This window comes from Trachurus trachurus (genome assembly GCF_905171665.1).
Source record: "Trachurus trachurus genome assembly, chromosome: 14".
NCBI classification, from domain to species: Eukaryota; Metazoa; Chordata; class Actinopteri; order Carangiformes; family Carangidae; genus Trachurus; species Trachurus trachurus.
The window spans coordinates 2,401,305-2,420,486 of NC_139903.1; the positions used below are offsets into that span (position 1 = coordinate 2,401,305).

A 19,182-nucleotide genomic window follows, 5' to 3' on the forward strand; every position below is an offset into this window, starting at 1 on the left:
TTTTCCATCAGTCACTTTTATAGATGTTTGGGTCCAAGATGAGCTCATGAGGAGACTGATGATGGGAAGTAAAGAAACTTTGGAGGAAGTGACGACTTTTTTTCCTTTTTTTTTTTACTAAATATTGACAGAATAACTGATGAGAACAGTTGAAGAAAAGTTTTCAACAGTCTGTTTTTACTTTCAGATTTATTGCACAACTTTTGAACGTTCCACAACAATCATGCAGGAATAAAATGTGAATTATACAAAGCTTTACAGGCGGTCGCCAATCACACTTTAGGAAGAACTGAGCTTCACATCTTCTCCAAAACACTCAGAATGAGAGGTAATATATATTTATATATATTTTAAATCATCACCTACAGACAACAGACCATATGTTGATTTAATGCTGAAGATGGTGATGGAGAGAAAAAACTGAGATAGGTGTGGCCGCGCAGCAGGGGGAGGCGTCACAGATTCAGCTTGGTGCAGTGGAAGTTTCGTGCGAAAATGTCCCGCCGAGGTTGCGCTGAAAGCTCGCCACCTCAAACCAGGTCTATTCTCAGCGCAGGGCGAAGCGCAGCAGGTGCAGTGGAAGTTTGGCTGACTGATGTGCAGTGCACACACGTCACCAAGACCTCACAGGCAGGTTTCCACAGTTCCAGGCACATTTCAATGCAATAAATATCCACAATAACCACTATTTAATGCAACTAATGGAATCAACACGTGAATTTATATCTATATAGATTGTCCCGTCACATCTGACGTCAGATCAAAGCAGAGATCAAAGGCTGTCGGCACGCGTAATGGAAACTCCACCTGAATTAACACAGCAGAGACGAACTGGCACTGAAAAGCAGCTGCGGATGTCCCAAGCAGGACTGAGGGTGGATGACTGCATGTCACTGCTGTGTTGAGATACGCACTGTGCCGTTGTGATGATCCCTTTATTCATTTATTTACTTATTAATTTATTAGGGCGATCGAGCGACCGCGTCGTTACGCAGCCATAATGAAAAACAAAACACAAATCATCATCTCTCTTAGCCCACCACAGCAGCCTCGGTATCAGATAGTCAGTATATAGCCTATACTCAGCATCTCTATCACAGAAAAAAAAGAGAAAAAAAAAGAGACGGACAGACACAGAGAGAGAGAGAGAGAGAGAGAGAGAGAGAGAGAGCGTCCTTTACGCTAATTTCATCCCGCATGGTGTTTGTTTATGTTGTGATTAGTGTACACCTCTCATCTGTCTTACACAGGGAATAATAAATTGAATTGAATAAATATGAGTTTCTTTATTAGTTTATTAGTTGTTGTTTTTTACACTAGGCAGCGGTTCTCAGTGTATCAGATCAAACCTGATTAAGGATATTAGTAAACTCATTATTCGGCCACTTTGAGCTCGGACCTCCGGACCAAAACAGCTGTTTCCTCCTGGGAGAGGTTCGGCCACTGGCGTCGCTGTCTCCTCCGTCCATGTCAAAGTATAAAATGACAAACTTGCAGCGAGCATCGCAGTTAAAGGTGAGGAGAGGAGCTCATTTGATTGGTGAAGATCCGAATCGGCCGTGTTAATCCCCCTTCTCCTCCTCCTGTCTCCCTCCCGCCCTCTCTCCTCCCCCTTTGCCGTTTGCGCCGGTAGGAGGGACGAGGGGAGGGCTTGCGCTGGCGTAAGTCGGACTCCGCTGCCCACCAAACTTGGGAAATGGACCTGGACACGCCTCGTTGGCGTGGCGAAGCTGCGCTGCACTTAGACTTCGCCCGGTCTAGGAAACTAGGGCCCATTAAGTTTAAATAATCTGAGGTTCCCTGACAGCGATTAGGCATACAAAACACACCAAAAAAGAAACATTTACTACGCCTACCTTTGTTGTCACAGCACAAGCGGTGTGGCTTGGTGTTGAAAAGAGAAATAATATCATTATAATCCAAAAATTCGGTAAGTTCTCTTTCGAATGACAGAAGGGACAAGTTGTTCAGACGGCCTGTGAGCACTGATGCTCTGTTGCTTGTCTTTATCCGGTCGACAGTGGAGAAAAGCCTTTCAACTGTGCAACTGGTGATGGGCAGAGTGATGATGGCTCTAAGGAGAGTATTGTTCGATGAGGGATTGGGTAGGTATGACCCTCATTTACCTTTCGGTTAAGCTGCTGGAAGAAAACAGTCAGTTCTGCATCTTCCACCAAAAGCCCATAATGTGTGCTGGGTTCCTTTATCGCTGTCACATGACCAAACGAGGCAGATCGTGGCAGAAAGGCAGCGAAATCTTGCATGATCCCATACAAGTCATTCCAAACCGACTGTCTAGCTCAGCAAGTTTTCTGTCCAATATTTAGTTCCATAATACCCGTAGGTCAGAGTTGCTCCTTACACACATCAATTTCCCGAGTGCTGATTCAACATGCGACTCTCCCAGGCTTAGTGGTAGTTTTCTTTTCCTTGAGCTGGTGATGTTTTGGATTTCATATTTGGCCATTAATTCCCCAGTAAACTTAATCACTTTGTCAAACTCACCAGTGGAATCATCTCTAAAGCACGAAAACTGGTTTTAGGTCCTTCACTCGGATCGATGTAGTCTGTGATCGATACAGTTGGGGACTGCAAGGCCTCGGTAGCAAAATCACTGGCTTCAAATATCTTGGAAAATGTGACTAGCAAGAACACAAATCTTTTGGTTTACATTTGCTGTAGAAGACACTTTGCATCAACTCGAGTCTGGCCTGTGCTCTCGGCAAATTCAGCGAGTGTTTCCAGGATTGCATCAGGTAGGGTAAAAACTTCTTTCACTGAGCCTGACTTTGAGCTCCACCTGGTGTCGGCAGATTGCTCCAGCTCACAGCACGGTCTGTCCGGGTGCAGTTGCTTTTGGATCTCCAAAAATCTGGTGTGCCGGCCAGAGTCCTGCACAGGTCCAATTTTGGAAACATGCGCCCGCCCCACCCGTAGGTTTCAAACCCGTGTTCCGATCCGTCACCCGTGATTATTTCTGAATTCAACCCGGATCCGACCCGCCCGTCAATATTAAGTCCTGTTACCCGACCTGTTGCCTATGAGATCGCCGTCATCACCAGCGATAACGGGCCTGAACCCCACCATGAATACCACACATAACTGAAACCCCATCAAAACCAAGTCCAACACATAATGCAGGGTCTATTTCTAGTGCTTTCAGTAGCCTACCTCCAAAATCTTTTCAGATATTCCATTCACAGTCAAGTCCCCGGTGTCAGCCGTCTCCAGCAGTTCATTCTGGATATCTGGGCTCATAAGAGTTCCATTGTTAGGTAGATCATCTAGTTGCTTTTTGATGTCGGGATCATACTTGCATAATAAATTTAAACATTTCAAGAAAGTTGCTCCGATTAAGACTCTCCTTGTTTTCACGGTGGCCACCTAAGGGAATATGCTGCTTGGCACAAAAAAGCACGATGTCAAGTACAACTCTGATGTGTGCACGGTTTCTTTCAATAAAGGCAAAATTAGTTGCATCTCTGTTGAGCTGATTGAGGATATTTCCTCGTCCTCCAGTCTGGTAACTTTCTTTATATGCATGGGCTTTGGCCGCTGCGGAACAGTGTTTTTTGCTAGCTTCATGTTTAACACAAAACTGGCTTCCAGTCACTAAAACAATCTTCAATGTTAGCATCGGGGAAGTGGCGACACACTTTGCAAAACACTGCATTTCTGATGCTATACTCAACTCATTTGAACTTGTCATACCATCAACATGAAAAACTTCTGTCCGACTTGTCCTTCTCTGTTCTTGTAGTAGGGAACTTTTGTAGTCTAGGCTGTGAAGCTGGCTCATCCACAGCAGATAGGTCTGTTGGGGCGGCGAGTAGAACAGGGGCTTCAGCAGCAGGTGCGGGGGGTCGTGGAGGGCAGCCATAAGGCTCGGGCTCAGTAGCTTGTACTGTACGCAACACTTTTCAACTTTCACCAAAATGTAGCCCCAATAAATTCAAAATTGCCTGGCTCCGACCACAACTGCAAAGGCTCCATGTGTAGACACTGTTTTTTACTGTCACTTTATTGCGCTACTTTGACCTGAGTAACAAATTTCATTGTTTTCATGTGAGTCAATAAATGAACCTTGAGCCTCATAACTGGAGACAGGTGACGTGTCAGAGCTGGTGTGGCTCAGAGAACAACTTGGTAATCCAGAGTGAAACATCTTGACTTTGACGACGGTTGTAGAGGAGAAATGGCGCAGCGAACAATTCAGCTGGATCAAGAAAATCTGAGCTGTTCGATCTGTCTGGATCTTCTAAAGGAGCCGGTGACTATTCCCTGTGGACACAGCTACTGTATGAGCTGTATTAAAAACTACTGGGGTGAAGATGATCAGAAGAAGACATGCAGCTGCCCTCAGTGCAGACAGAGCTTCACACCGAGGCCAGCCCTGGTGAAAAACACCATGTTACACACGCTGGTCGAAGCCTCTTCAAAACTTCTGGAGAACATCTGCCCTCGCCATGATGAGGTGATGAAGATTTTCTGCCGCACTGATCAGCAGTGTATCTGTCATCTCTGCTCCATGGATCAACACAAAGGCCACGACACAGTCTCAGCTGTAGCAGAAAGGGCTGAGAAACAGAAGGAGCTCGGGCTGAGTCGTCAAAAGATCCAACAGAGAATCCAGGACAGAGAGAAAGATGTGAAGGTGCTTCAACAGGAGGCGGAGGCCATCAATCTCTCTGCTGATGAAGCTGTTAGTAACAGTGAGAAGACCTTCACCCACTTGATCCAACTCATGGAGAAGAGAAGGTCTGAGGTGAAGCAGCAGATCAGATCTCAACAGGAAGCTGAAGTGAGTCGAGTCAAAGAGCTGGAGGAGAAGCTGCAGCAGGAGATCACTGAGCTGAGGAGGAAAGACTCTGGTCTGGAGCAGCTGTCAATCACAGAGGACCACCTCCATTTCCTAAACAACTACCCCTCTCTGCCACATCTGGGTGAAGCAACGCAGTTACCCACCATCAAGCGACCAGATTTTAAGGAAGTGACAGCAGCAGTGTCAAAGGCCAGAGACAAACTGCAGACTGTTCTCAATGAGGAGTGGTCAAAGGTCTCAGTGAAAATTACTAGAGTGAAAGTTTTTCTGCTGCAGAGAGAACCTCAGACCAGAGCTGAGTTCTTGAGATATTCAAAACAAATCATTTTGGATTCAAACACAGCACACACACGTTTGTTATTGAGTGACAGGAACAGAAAAGTAACTTTGATGAGTGAGAACCAGCCATATCCAAGTCATCCAGAAAGATTCACTGGATGTTGGCAGGTCCTGAGTACAGAGGGTCTGACAGGACGTTGTTACTGGGAGGTGAAGCGGAGTGGTTACGTTGATATAGCAGTTTCCTACAAGAACATCAAGAGAACAGGGACAGTGGATCAACGTGCATTTGGACACAATGACAAATCCTGGACATTACAATGCTACAGTGGTAGTTATACATTCAGACATAAGGGTAAAGGTCCCTCCATCTCAGGCCCTCTGTCCTCCAGAATAGGAGTGTACCTGGATCACAGGGCAGGTACTCTGTCTTTCTACAGCGTCACCGAAACCATGACTCTCCTCCACAGAGTCCAGACCACCTTCACTCAGTCTCTATATGCTGGATTCTGGTTTTGGTCATTTTCTTCTCCTGGAGACACAGCTGAGTTGTGTGAGCTCAAGTAAACAGGAGTGTTTAGTGTGATTCATCATGATGCTGCAGTCGACTGTATGTGTAGGTTTGTCTGCACTGATACAGTGATGCTTTTTCTTGGGTTTTCACTTGTTTTGTTTGTTTCAACAAAACAATGAACTTGTGAAATGAACTTTTCTTTTAACTTGTTTTAATTTTCTACGTCTGGATTAGATTATTTTGTTTGATGAAACTGTATCATCACTTGCACTTAACATGTGGATTATATTATGGATGTGGAAAATGTATTTAGAAGATTATTGATCATATTAATCATCTGCCAGATGTTTGTGTCATTATCAATGTAACTTGGATGATTTAATATTTACTCTGTTGTTTCACAGACTGTGCTGCTGTTGTAATCGTGTTATCAGAATCACTTTACTTTTATTCATGGAGAAATAAAACAACAACATAATAATATAAAGATGATCAAAGTTGTCAATGAAAAAATATGAAATGTAAGATTTTCAACTTTTAAAATGTGATCTTTTAAAGTGTGTATTCAACTGTTGTTACTTGGTCACAGTTCTAGGGACCAGGGTGTGAATACTTACTGTACAACATTATACATATTAATAAATCATCTCACAGTCACCATTTGAACAGCAAACGTCTCATTCTTTATAAAAAAAAAAATAATAATTTGCTTTAATACGTTTCTTTTCCATCAGTCACTTTTGAAGATGTTTGGGTCCAAGATGAGCTCATGAGGAGACTGATGATGGGAATTAAAGAAACTTTGGAGGAAGTGACAACTTTTTTTATTTTACTAAATATTGACAGAATAACTGATGAGAACAGCTGAATGAAAGTTTTCAACAGTCTGTTTTTACTTTCAGATGTATATGTTGATTTAATGCTGAAGATGGTGACAGAGAAAAACAAAAAATTCATATCTGTCTTATGTAAAAACTTGAAATATTTCGGCTACAAATGACAGAAATATCAAAAACATAACCACTTTATGACGACTTTAGGAAATCCACCTCCTATAAACCTCCTTTAATCCCTCATGTTTTCTGTTTGTAGCCACATACTGAACACAATGTTTCAGATCAGGAACTGAAAGCTGAATGGATGTTGTGAAGCTGATATTCTTGTTGTCTTCCTATTTTGTCTCTTGTTGCTCAGAATTGTCTAAATTTGTCCAAAATGGCCCTGACCATTGCTGCTACTCAGCTTTAATTTGATGATTTGATCTGTTTCCTGTTTGCTGCTCCTCACCTGTTTTATTGACTTCTATTTACTGGCGTCACATGACTGAGCTCAGGCTTCATTAAAGACTTTGATTTTGGACTTTGACTTGGTTTCCTGTCTGATCCCTGAGTTTGAGTCAATCACCAGCTGCTTTATGACAGTTACACAGGCTCCATGTGTAGAGACGATATTCTGACTCACCGCTCCTCCTCCTGACACAAACCAGCCTAACGACCTCTCCCTCCTCCTCCTGCTATCAGAGTTCAGCCTGTTCACTGTTCCCTCCCCTCTCACACACCCTCCTCTTTACACAGGGGAGGAAACAAGTGACGTGTCAGAGCTGGTGTGGCTCAGAGAACAGCTCTATTCCTGGAAACAGAAAGTGAAACTTACCGACATTCAGTGCTGGAAGAGAAATGGCGCAGCAAATGAATCAGCTGAATCGAGAAAAATGGAACTGTTCGATCTGTCTGGATCTTCTAAAGGAGCCGGTGACTATTCCCTGTGGACACAGCTACTGTATGAGCTGTATTAAAAACTACTGGGGTGAAGATGATCAGAAGAACACATGCAGCTGCCCTCAGTGCAGACAGAGCTTCACACCGAGGCCAGCCCTGGTGAAAAACACCATGTTAGCAGAGTTAGTGGAGGAACTGAAGAAGGTAGGACTGAAAGCTGCTTCACCTGATCACTCCTACGCTGGACCTGGAGACGTGGCCTGTGACTACTGCACTGGGAGGAAGCTGAAAGCCGTCAAGTCCTGTCTGGTGTGTACGGCCTCTTACTGTGAGAAGCACCTTCAGCCTCACTACGACGTAGCTCCACTGAAGAAACACACGCTGGTCGATGCCTCTTCTAAACTTCTGGAGAACATCTGCCCTCGCCATGATGAGGTAATGAAGATTTTCTGCCGCACTGATCAGGAGTGTATCTGTTATCTCTGCTCCATGGATGAACACAAAGGCCACGACACAGTCTCAGCTGTAGCAGAAAGGGCTGAGAAACAGAAGGAGCTCGGGCTGAGTCGTCAAAATATCCAACAGAGAATCCAGGACAGAGAGAAAGATGTGAAGGTGCTTCAACAGGAGGCGGAGGCCATCAACCTCTCTGCTGATGAAGCTGTTAGTAACAGTGAGAAGACCTTCACCCACTTGATCCAACTCATTGAGAAGAGAAGGTCTGAGGTGAAGCAGCAGATCAGATCTCAACAGGAAACTGAAGTGAGTCGAGTCAAAGAGCTGGAGGAGAAGCTGCAGCAGGAGATCACTGAGCTGAGGAGGAAAGACTCTGGTCTGGAGCAGCTGTCAATCACAGAGGACCACCTCCATTTCCTAAACAACTACCCCTCTCTGTCACTTCTGGGTGAAGCAACAGATTTACTCAGCATCACTCAACAATCTCAGACGTATTTTAAAGAAGTGACGGCAGCAGTGTCAGAGGCCAGAGATAAACTGCAGTCTGTTCTCAGTGAGGAGGGGTCAAAGGTCTCAGTGAAAATTACTGGAGTAGAAGTTTTAGAGCTGCAGAGAGAACCTCAGACCAGAGCTGAGTTCTTGAGATTTTCAAAACAAATCATTTTGGATTCAAACACAGCACACACACGTTTGTCATTGAGTGACAGGAACAGAAAAGTAACTAAGATGAGTGTGGACCAGTCATATCCAAGTCATCCAGACAGATTCACTGTACATGACCAGGTCCTGAGTACAGAGGGTCTGACAGGACGTCGTTACTGGGAGGTGAAGTGGAGTGGTGACGTTTCTATAGCAGTTGCCTACAAGAACATCCAGAGAACAGGGTCTGGGAATGAATGTGTATTTGGACACAATGACAAATCCTGGGCATTATACTGCTACAGCAGTGGTTATATATTCAGACATAACAGTAAAGGTCCCTCCATCTCAGACCCTCCGTCCTCCAGAATAGGAGTGTATCACAGGGCAGGTACTCTGTCTTTCTACAGCGTCACTGAAACCATGACTCTCCTCCACAGAGTCCAGACCACCTTCACTCAGCCTCTACATCCTGGATTCAGGTTTTGGGGTTCTCCTGGAGCCACAGCTGAGTTGTGTGAGCTCAAGTAAACAGGAGTGTTTAGTGTGATTCATCCATGATGCTGCAGTCGACTGTATTACCCCTTTCCCACTGGCCAAAAAACCCGTTTAAACCCGCTAACAATCGGCTTTTGGTGGCAGTGGGAAAGGCGCACCGAGCCGCGTCGACCCGCTCGGCAAGCGACGCGGGTTAAAATCGCCTTTAATCGGCTCGGCTCCGAACGGCTTGCAGTGGGAACGCCAGACCCGCGTCAACCCGCTAATTTACGTGATGACACGTGATGTCTCATATCATGTACCAAAACAAAGCTCTGCTCCGCTCTGCTCTCATCCGAGACTGGGATCAAAAGATCAGAGAACACTGACCAAAAACGATAGAAAAAAAAGAAAAGAAAAGAAGCGACAGTCTGTTTAACTGACGTGTTGTGCCGCGGACGTCCGTCATCCGGCCGCAGCAGACTCTCTGTCCTCCGCGGTCCTGGTGCTCCAGGTCAGCCAGCCAGAGAGTCTGCCTCGGCGGACGGACACTCCGCGGCGGGCGGCTGTGGCACGACTGTGTGTGTCTCTTGCACCGCGGATGAGAGCGGGGCAACTGGTTTATGCTCTGTCTGATCCCTCAGCGGGGGGTCAGACTCGGCTCATTTTGGTCAATGGGAAAGGGGCCAAATGCCGATTGTTAGCGGGTCGACCCGCGTTTAAAAAACCCGCGTCGACCCGCTAATTTTAGTGGGAAAACGGCTTATGTGTAGGTTTGCCTGCACTGATACAGACACTGATGGTTTTTCTTGGGTTTTATGTTGTTTTGTTTGTTTTAGCAACAAACTACTAATGTTTTAATTTTCTGCTTCTGGATTAGATTATTTAGTTTGATGAAAGTTTATCGTTACTTGCATGTAAGATGTGGATTATATTATGGATGTGGAAAATATCAGCATGTACAAAATATCTGTTAAAGATTATTGATCATATCAATCATCTGACAGATGTTTGTGTCATTATGAATATAACCTGGATGATTTAATGTTACTCTGTTGTTTCACAGACTGAGCTGCTGTTATAATCATGTTATCAGAATCACTTTACTTAAAAAAAATAATTAAGATTCGATGGAAAAAATATGAAATAGGAGATTGGTCACAGTTTTAGTAAACAGATGTGTAAACTTATTGTACCACATTATAGAAATAAATAAATAATTTAACAGTTTCATGTGGATTATATTATGGATGTGGAAAATATCAGCATGTGCAATATGTCTATCAAAGATTATTGATCATATTAATCCTCTGCCAGATGTTTGTGTCATTATTAATATGACCTGGATGATTTAATATTTACTCTCAATAAAGTGTGTATTGAAGTGTTGTTACTTGGTCACAACTTTAGGGACCAAGGTGTAAAAACTTATTGTTCAACATTATAAAAATAAATAAATCATTTAACATTCATCTAATGACCAGCAAACGTCTCATTCTTTCTAAAAAATTACTCACAAAAATCATTTTGGATGATTTAACAACAAAATTGCTTGGCCCCGACCAGTGCTGCGAAGCATACAGCCTAAAATGTTACTGTTTCTCCTATTTGAGTAGTGAGGAGCTCCTTTCAGCCTGAAGATGTTGTGTGAATGCGGCAGTGATTGTTCGCTGTGTTCTCGTGTCAAAGTCATGTTAAAGGGATCGTTCAACATTTTGGCAAATTCTCCTGTCACCATAATATTATGAATTCACCATGCTATTAAATAATAACATAATTATGTAACATTACTTCACAAACCAAATACTCACAACTACTTGCGCTTTTGAAATCCCTCCACCCAGCAGCCGTGTCTGGAATGTAGTTCCGGCTGCATTTCCCTCTACAACAACTCTGTCTGGTAACGTTGTGTTATTATTTCATAGTGTGGTGAATGTGCAGCTCACAACTTGTCCACCAGAGCGTTGTGGAGTTGTTGGATTGTGTATTTGATGAGTTTGATGAGGGACAGGGGATCTCCTCCATTGTGTTCACTGAGCAGCTCACGTCTCTGCCCCGCCGATCTCAAAACAACATTCACCGATAATTAGGCTAAAGCTGATGAACCTACTGCTGTGACTATAGGGGTTATGGTGAGAGGAGGATCTGACTAAATGTTGAACTATCCCTTTAAGGTTTGACTGAAGTGGTGGAACAAACTTGTATAAAGTGAATCACTAACTTCCTACTTACCTCAGAAGAACTCCGGTCTGCAATGTTTAGGGGGGGGGGGGGGGGGGGGGGGGGGGCTGTAAAAAGCATGAGGTGCCACAGGGCTCTATTTTAGGACCTCTTTTATTTCATATATGTGAATTATACATATAAGCTGCTGTGAGATTAAGGCCTCTCGTTGTATTCAAGAGAACAAACACTTCCTGCAGAGAAACTTCTCATGTCTCCACTTACAGCGACACGGTGGTTGTGTCTGTTCTGTTGGTGCAGTGGTTTGAGAACTAAATTAAAGAAGAAACTGCTGCACAAGATGCAGGAGAATAGTTCATCATTTATTAAACTCAGCCCCTCAAATTAAATTAAGAGGCACAGCTCAGGGCAAAGCTGCTGCGTGATCCTGTATGTACAGCGGTTTTAATGTGGATCCTCCTCAATGACACACACAGCAGCAGGGGCAGTGTGTGTGTGTGGTGAGTGTAAAGTGCTGTGAGTAAGTGATGTTGAAGGAGCTCCTTCTTCTGCACTGATGCCATGTTGTGGATTTAGATTTTAAAACCCGAGGGGCTGCAAGAAGTCATTAAAATATGTGGAACATATTTGCAGGAAAATGGGAAATGTGGTTTTGGTGACACATGTGAAGCTCAGTAACATGTGAAGCTCAGTAACATGTGAAACATTTAGGATTTACAGTAACATGAAACCTGGAGGATTACATGTGAAACTGCAGCGGATGAATAAATGATGTCAGATCCAAACTTACACACACATTGGTGCAACGGTAACAAAAACAGAAAGGAAGGAAGAGGAGGAAGAAGGAGGGGGATGAAGGGAAGATAGAGGAGGAGGAAGAAGAGGAGAAAAAGTTAGAGGAGGAAGAAGAGAAGGAGGAAAAGGAAGAAGAAGGGATGGAGGAGGGAGAGAAGAGGAGGAGGAAGAGAGGGAGGTGTTTCACTGTAGCTACTGTATTTCTACAGGAGTCAGTCAGTGTACAGAGGACAGTCTTTACTGCAAGGCTGTATCTATGGCAACGAGACAGAGCAATAATTATGGGATGAGTCAGGGTCAATAACTTCTTTATCTGTGTGTCTATATGTGTGTGTGAGGGAGAGAGTGTGTTAATGTGTGTGTGTTGAATAAAAAGGCAACACAAATAAATTCATTATTTCCTTATGTAATAAATGGTTTTAAATTGTTGTAAACATCAGTTTGGACTGTAAACACACACACACGGTTTACTGAGAGGAGAGGAGAGGAGAGGAGGAGGAGAGGAGAGGAGGAGAGAGGAGAGGAGAGGAGAGGAGGGGAGGGGAGGGGAGAGGAGAGGAGAGGAGAGGAGAGGAGAGGAGGAGAAGAGAGGAGGAGGACAAAAGTGTCCGTATCCGTTTTTACCGTAGGGTATAAATGGGCCCAAAGTCCATAGAACAGGAGAACAACAGGGTTTTTCTTGGTCTAAAATGAGGTGGTTGTGGTACCTGATCATGGCCTCACATGTGTTCATGATTAAAACATGACAAGTAGCTTCTATTAAAGCAGATTTATATATTTTTGTGCTCTGTCCTTTATTGTAGGCTTGTTCGGTATACTGGTACTAAACTGGTACTTGGTAATTTGCGTCGAGGCGAGCAAGCCGGAGCAAGCAGTCGAGCGAGTGGCGCGAGAAGAGTGGAGCAGCAAATACTAATGTTTTAATTTAGGAAGAGTTCAGAAATTAATATTGATCTATTAAACCTGCAGCAGCAGCGATTGTTTACTGATTTACTGATGTATATATTTTATAGTTCTAGGATTTTCTATTAAAATAAAGTCAATAATGACATTTTTGTGTTCTCTTTTTATTTGGAAAAGTATCGAAATGTTGGTATTGTGACAACACTACTGTAGTTTAATGTCACGTAAACATGACGTACCACGCTCTTTTTCCGTCTTCATGGAAACACAATGCTCTGATCATGTTGCAGTGTTTTTTGACCAGAGTGAAAACAAATGTACGCGAACTTGAACCGTACAAGCTTAAAAAATGAAACAATTACGCATTTGATGAGTATGTGTGAAAACACCCTGAATTTTGCTGCTTAGTCGTCTTCATTTACAGCCAAAGAGACTAAATTAGTCGCCACTGGCAACTCATTTTGAATCCTGGGGACAAATCTAAGACAGTGGTTCCCAAACTTTTTTGTCTTGCGTACCCCCTGAGCCGTTTTGCCATACCACAAGTACCCCCTCCCTCATACGTGTTGATGATTCTCCAAAAGTGGTCATAACGTAACACAACTGATTAAGAAACGAAAATCATTTCAATTTCTCTCTTCAATTTGTACAAAGACATTTTACACTATTCTCCTGCATTTTAGTTGTTTCTGGCTGTTGTGGTGTTTGTTGTGGTCAAATGTGTCTTCACAGAGTTGTAGGATTGTCACAATACTAAAATTTCAAACTCAATGCCAATACTCAGGAAAATATTGAATATGACATCATATTCAATACAGCAGCAGTGCCTCCCAGCTTATTATTATTCCATTATTTCATTTTTATTATAATCAAAAGGACTTATAACAGATGCTTTTTTGGTTTTTTTTGATTAAATGAAAAGCTAACTAAGAGTTGTGCAATTCCAGCGTGTTGCTATTGTTTCATTACATTCATTACAATGCATCTCCTCTCCCTTGAAAAGTCCAACATGTCTGACTTGACTCGAACATTGAAACACCAACAGCAGCATCATCGTCGCTGGTCTTGTGTTTCAGAGTGTGTTGTGTTGTGTTGTGTTGTGTTGGTTAATCTTCCCTCCCACCACCACCAGCCGCTGATAATGGACATAAACCAAAGCTGCGTTCGAGGCTCTGAGGCCTAGAGGAAAACCGCTGCTCTGTTCAGCGACAGGCGAACAGCGAGCGCCTCCTCGGCAGATGTTGAGGAGCAATAACATTAGACAGTCGACTGCCACGCCGAGGCAGACGGTTACACACTATTACACACACCACAGACTTCCACCGATGGTTCCTGGGCAGATCGGAGAGGCAATAAGATTAGACAGAGTCTGCCACCGACTGTCAAATGGACTAGAACGTCAGATCGCAGGCCGCCGGGAGACACTAGACCCCAGATGACAGAGCTAACTGCCTTTTTGTTAATTCTCTCTCTTTGTTTGTCTGTTTGTCTGTTTGTGTGACTCGACACAGAGGAAGTTCTCAGCACACGACTCAAAGTTTGTTTCTGAGAGATAATCTGGACAGAGACTGACAGGATGAAGAGGATTAGAGGAGCGAGAAGCGTCTGTAACCGTGTCTTTGAACAGCTGGGAATACGTAGCAGAATCAACATAAAACATGATCGCAACTCACATTTATCCGGCAAAGAACTGTTTCCATCAGCATTTAGTCGCATAAACTTACCACATTAGCTGTTATATTGATATTCATGACATTTAAAGGTCCAGTGTGTAATAATTAACAAGGTTTATTGTTAAAATCTGAATCTACTACCCATGAATATATTTGTATAAGTGTATAATCGCTGTAAAATAAAATCTGTTTGGTTTTCGTAGCCTTATAATTCTTCTTTTATTTCTTCTGTGTCGCCATCTTGCGCCGCCATGTTTGTACGGCAGCCTGAAGGGAAAATCCAGCCAACCAGAGAGCACGTTTCAAGAGTTTCACTTTCATAAATAAATGGATGGATGGATGGATGGATGGAGGAGAAGGAGGAGGAAACAGCAGACATGTGGTAAAATGGTTTAGATCTTCATCTCATCGCCCCATGCTCCTGAAATACTCCCAGTCGTCTCAGTCCTGGTGAACAAGTTCTTTTGTCCTCGGAGGCCACCGTCACTTTGCCGACGGGAGGAGTGAGTGCTGTAAACTAGAATCTGAACGCTGGATATCACGGTTTTACCCCCATTTTTATACACACTGGACCTTTAATTGAATTTTACTGTTTCCATAAGGCGTTTTTTATTCGATATCCCTTAAATGGATAGTTCAACATTTTGTCAAATTGGCCCATTGCCATAATCCCTATAGTCATAGCAGTAGGTTCGTTACCTTTAATTGTCAGTGCAAGCTATTTTTAGAACAGCGGAGCAGAGCCGTGAGCTGCTCAGAGCTACGCTACGGAGGCTCATTATGGGATTTCTTGGTTTCCCTCATCAAACTCATCAAATACACAATCCAACAACTCCACAACGCTCTGGTGGACAAGTTGTGACCTGCACATTCACCACGCTATGAGATAATAACACAACGTTACCACACAGAGTTGTTTTAGAGGGAAATTCATGCAAAACCGCTGATGCGCGTTGCCTTCAGGGACAGTTTTTCATCAAGCAGTCTCTGTATTTGCCTCTAAAAAAACTCTGTCTGGTCGCGGCTCTGCTCCGCCGTTCTAAAAATAGCTTGCACCGACAATAAAAGGTAACGAACCTACTGCTATGACTATAGGGATTATGGCAATGGGCCAATTTGCCAAAAATGTTGAACTATCCCTTTAATGTGAATAAAAACGTGTGGATGTAAACATGCTGCGTCCTCACCTGAGTCGGAGCTGTACATGTAGACGAACCTGGTCCAGTAGAAGTGCTCCAGCAGCGCCATGAGCGGCTCCTGCAGCTGTGGACGCAGCTGCAGCACAAACTGGTTGTTGGTCTGGACGGGGAAGGACGGCGTGACGAAGCAGACGTGCAGGGAGCCGCAGAACGACATCAGCATGTTGACCGTCCGCCGGTCGTACAGGCCCATGATGGCGTAGACGCCTTTCGAGAACTGGGAGCAGACTGGAGATGGAGAGAGAGAGAGCAGCATTAACACAGAGTTCATATTTTCTTGGGGTCGTCTATTCTTGGAGAGATTCTTAGGGTCCTGCTGTTTTTAAAAGGAAAATATTCTTTAATTATAAAGTCATGTACTCGGTCTCTAACAATAACTTCCTTTAAAGGGACAACGAGGAGTTTCTCCATCGGCAGAACGAAAAATTCTGCGACAATAAAAAATGTCTCATATTAATGTGGATGAATCTACGTTACCACTTGTTAATGGCTCCATTTTCGATAAATATATCGTTTTGTCTCTATGGTTATTTTGTTATTATTAGTGGTGGTGGAAATGCTGGTCGAGCCGACCAGCGTTTCTTTACTTTCGGTTTCGTGGCGAGTCATGAGAATAACGCCGTCGAATCTCCGTTTATGGTGGGAACTACGACGGTATGTGATCGTCTTCCAACCTCTGACTTTAATTCTTGATGAATGAAAACATGAGTCTGTCTTGCGCCGGTCAAAGAATTTCACGGTGCGGAGGCTCATAAATGTAGTGAGAAAACACTTCGCTTTTCCAAAACTCCTCGTTGTCCCTTTAAATGTAGATTAAAAACATACAATATATTGATATTATTAACAGAAGAGTCCAAATGTGTCTGATTTAGGACAACTAACAGCTGTTTCCTTTGCTCATATCCCTTTTCCATTCATTCCTCCATGTTGTGTACATCCTGGTGACATTCTGGGATGGTATTACAACCCACAGCTCGTCATGGAGCATCTGTACATGTTAATATTGTTCCCAGCTGAATCTGTATTCAACAATAGAATAAAAAAAAATAAAATCTAAATATAACTCGATATAATCCAAATACAAACAAACAATAGCAGGAACAGCACTGGACTGAAAGCAGCCGCGACGACTCTGAAGCTCCACACAGTCAGAAGGTAGAGAAATGCACACAGCCTGTTTTCAGTAACTGAGCCTTAAAACAGCCGTCAGGACTTCCTGTCACTTTGTGATGTCACAACAAAGCAGCCACTAAGCCCCGCCCACCTGGACCCACCACACAACACTTTTCCTGGATTCTACACCAGTTTTATTAGATCAATCTGACTCATCATCACTCCTCTCTTCTGATACTACTTCTGTACTGAACTATACTTTTCTTTTTCCCATTTAATTTTCCTGTTGAAGTGTCTTTTTTTGGACTTCAGAAAACTCTTTTAAATCACACATTTCCTTTGCAATTTTAATTTATCTTTACATTGTGTTTTATTTCTACAGTTTTGATTGTTTCACTTTTATTTGTTATGGTAAGTGCTGTAATAAACTGACCCAAGTCTGAAAAAAACATATTTGCAAACCAGAAGCAGAGAAACAAGGAATTGTGGAAAATGAATAAATTCAATAGCTGCATTTCCATTACCCTTAGAAATACGCAAAACCTAAATATTGCAATTAAAAAAAACTGGTAAACTGGTAATGGAAACACCAACAGTATAAAAAAAACCTCTCAAATATCGCTAACATTTTTACGCTCTCACAAGGAGCTTTTTCCAAACGCATCGATATAAATAAAAGTGTATCACAAAAGTGTAATGAAAACACTTTTCTTTTTGCATTTACACATCACCAAACATGACGTATGTAGGAGGTCACGTGAACCGTTTCATTTCAAGCGAGGTGCCGCAGCGGTATGCAACACATAAAGACTCTGCCTTCGTCTTCTGTTAGAAATAATCACAGAAACAGCTGAAGCGACCGTCGAGATCACTGTCTCAAAACCATGGAAACACAAGATGCTCAAAGTAAAGTCTCGAACTTCATGATAATTACGATGCATTTGCAAAACAATCAATGGAAGCAAATTTCAGAAACATATTTTGCAAAAAACTGTAATTGAACCTGGCCTAATGATTTCTTTCCATCAGAAACAACCAGCTTCAGATGACACCACATAACTGTGCTCCCAGAATCCTTTGCTTCTGAGTCACAGTGGTTCAGACACTGCTGTTACTTCCTGGTTCTCTCTGAGGCTCTCTCTCTCTCTCTCTCTCTCTCTGTGTGTCAGTTTTCATCCCTCCATCCTCGGCCCTGACGTCCACCATCTGTCCTCTTTCTTTATGTCTCTCTCTGTCCACTAATGTCTCTTGTCTTGTTGTCTCTCTTGTTTTTAAGCTCCAGTTCCTTTTCTTTTCTTTTCTTTATTTTTTTATTTTTTCAGACACAATAAAATCGAGGTCACCAAAACAAAGGCTAGAGACTTAGATACAGTTTATACTGTAGAGGAGACTGTGGATGTTTGTAACGTGGGTCAAATCCCTCCAATCAGGAACAAGTGAGCAATCAGCAGATTCACTCTGTACCTGCACAGGTGAGTCCTTATTCCACACTGTTACTTAGATCTATTTCTTCTTTTTATTTTATTTTAACAATCTTAAAACTCATATTTACTGTGAATCTATGAATCTATTTATGGAAGTTTAATGCAGCTGCGAGTGCTAATGTTGTAGCTGTACGCTGAGCTAGTCGATGGCTACACTGATTAAGGTGAATAGCTGCTTAAGTGTTGAATAGAAAGTTGAATTAAATGATGATTGAATTCATCTGAACTCAAATGAAACACATAAAACTATGAGCAACACATACAAACAAACGAATACGAGGAAATAAATGCAAAATACAAAAAGCTAAAAAAAAAAAAGAGAAAAAGAAAAAGGCACAGAAGACAAAAGCATTTCAAAAGAAGGAAACTGGACTAAAAACAGCAAAACAAAGGTTTAATATTTAAGTCTTCACAAATTCCTCTTGTTTTTACAGCTTTGTTGTTGTTAGGTTTATAATAACTGTGTCCAATTCTTATTCTAAAACGTTGTGGTTTCTTTTTCGTCCATTTTCACGAGTGGATGTAATATTTTCCATACAAAATAAGAGGACTTAAACTAAATATATAACACATCTCTGAATTTTAAGTGTAGCTGGTTTACAGGTGCAGAATTGAATCATTGACAAAATACTTTTCTCCAATCAATATTCTCAAATCTTAGTTTTTTTGTGGATGATTGTTTTATATGTAAATGTTTGAATAAGACATTTTCCAACATGATGATGATGATGATGATGGTGATGATGTCAGTGTGTTACAAGATCCTGGACTGTGAGGTGACGCTGTGTTTGTGTTGCAACGTTTAACATGAGACAGAAACGTGAGAAAATTTACAACCAATGCTATCGTCTTCCTTTTTTACTCCAAACGTCAATCGTCGTTTTAATGAACTCTACATCACATACTATCTGTGATTATCTGAACTCGTC

General features: G+C 42.5%; 2 protein-coding genes across 2 annotated transcripts in view; one reads left to right on the forward strand and one right to left on the reverse strand.

Moving 5' to 3' along the window:
- LOC310997305 (glutamate receptor 1-like) overlaps positions 1–19,182 on the reverse strand; it is a gene marked incomplete at both ends in the record, with an annotated part of 143,024 nt that overhangs the window by 96,190 nt on the left and 27,652 nt on the right. Inside the window, one exon of the mRNA XM_083986981.1 lies at positions 15,645–15,884. Within this exon, the coding sequence (XP_083843107.1) occupies positions 15,645–15,884 (240 nt within the window). The remainder of the gene's footprint in view (positions 1–15,644; positions 15,885–19,182) is intronic.
- Positions 7,292–8,959, forward strand: LOC310997215 (E3 ubiquitin/ISG15 ligase TRIM25-like; the record flags this gene model as incomplete). Its single annotated transcript, XM_083986892.1, has 1 exon — positions 7,292–8,959. One exon carries the CDS (start codon positions 7,292–7,294, stop codon positions 8,957–8,959), a length of 1,668 nt encoding a protein of 555 aa, XP_083843018.1.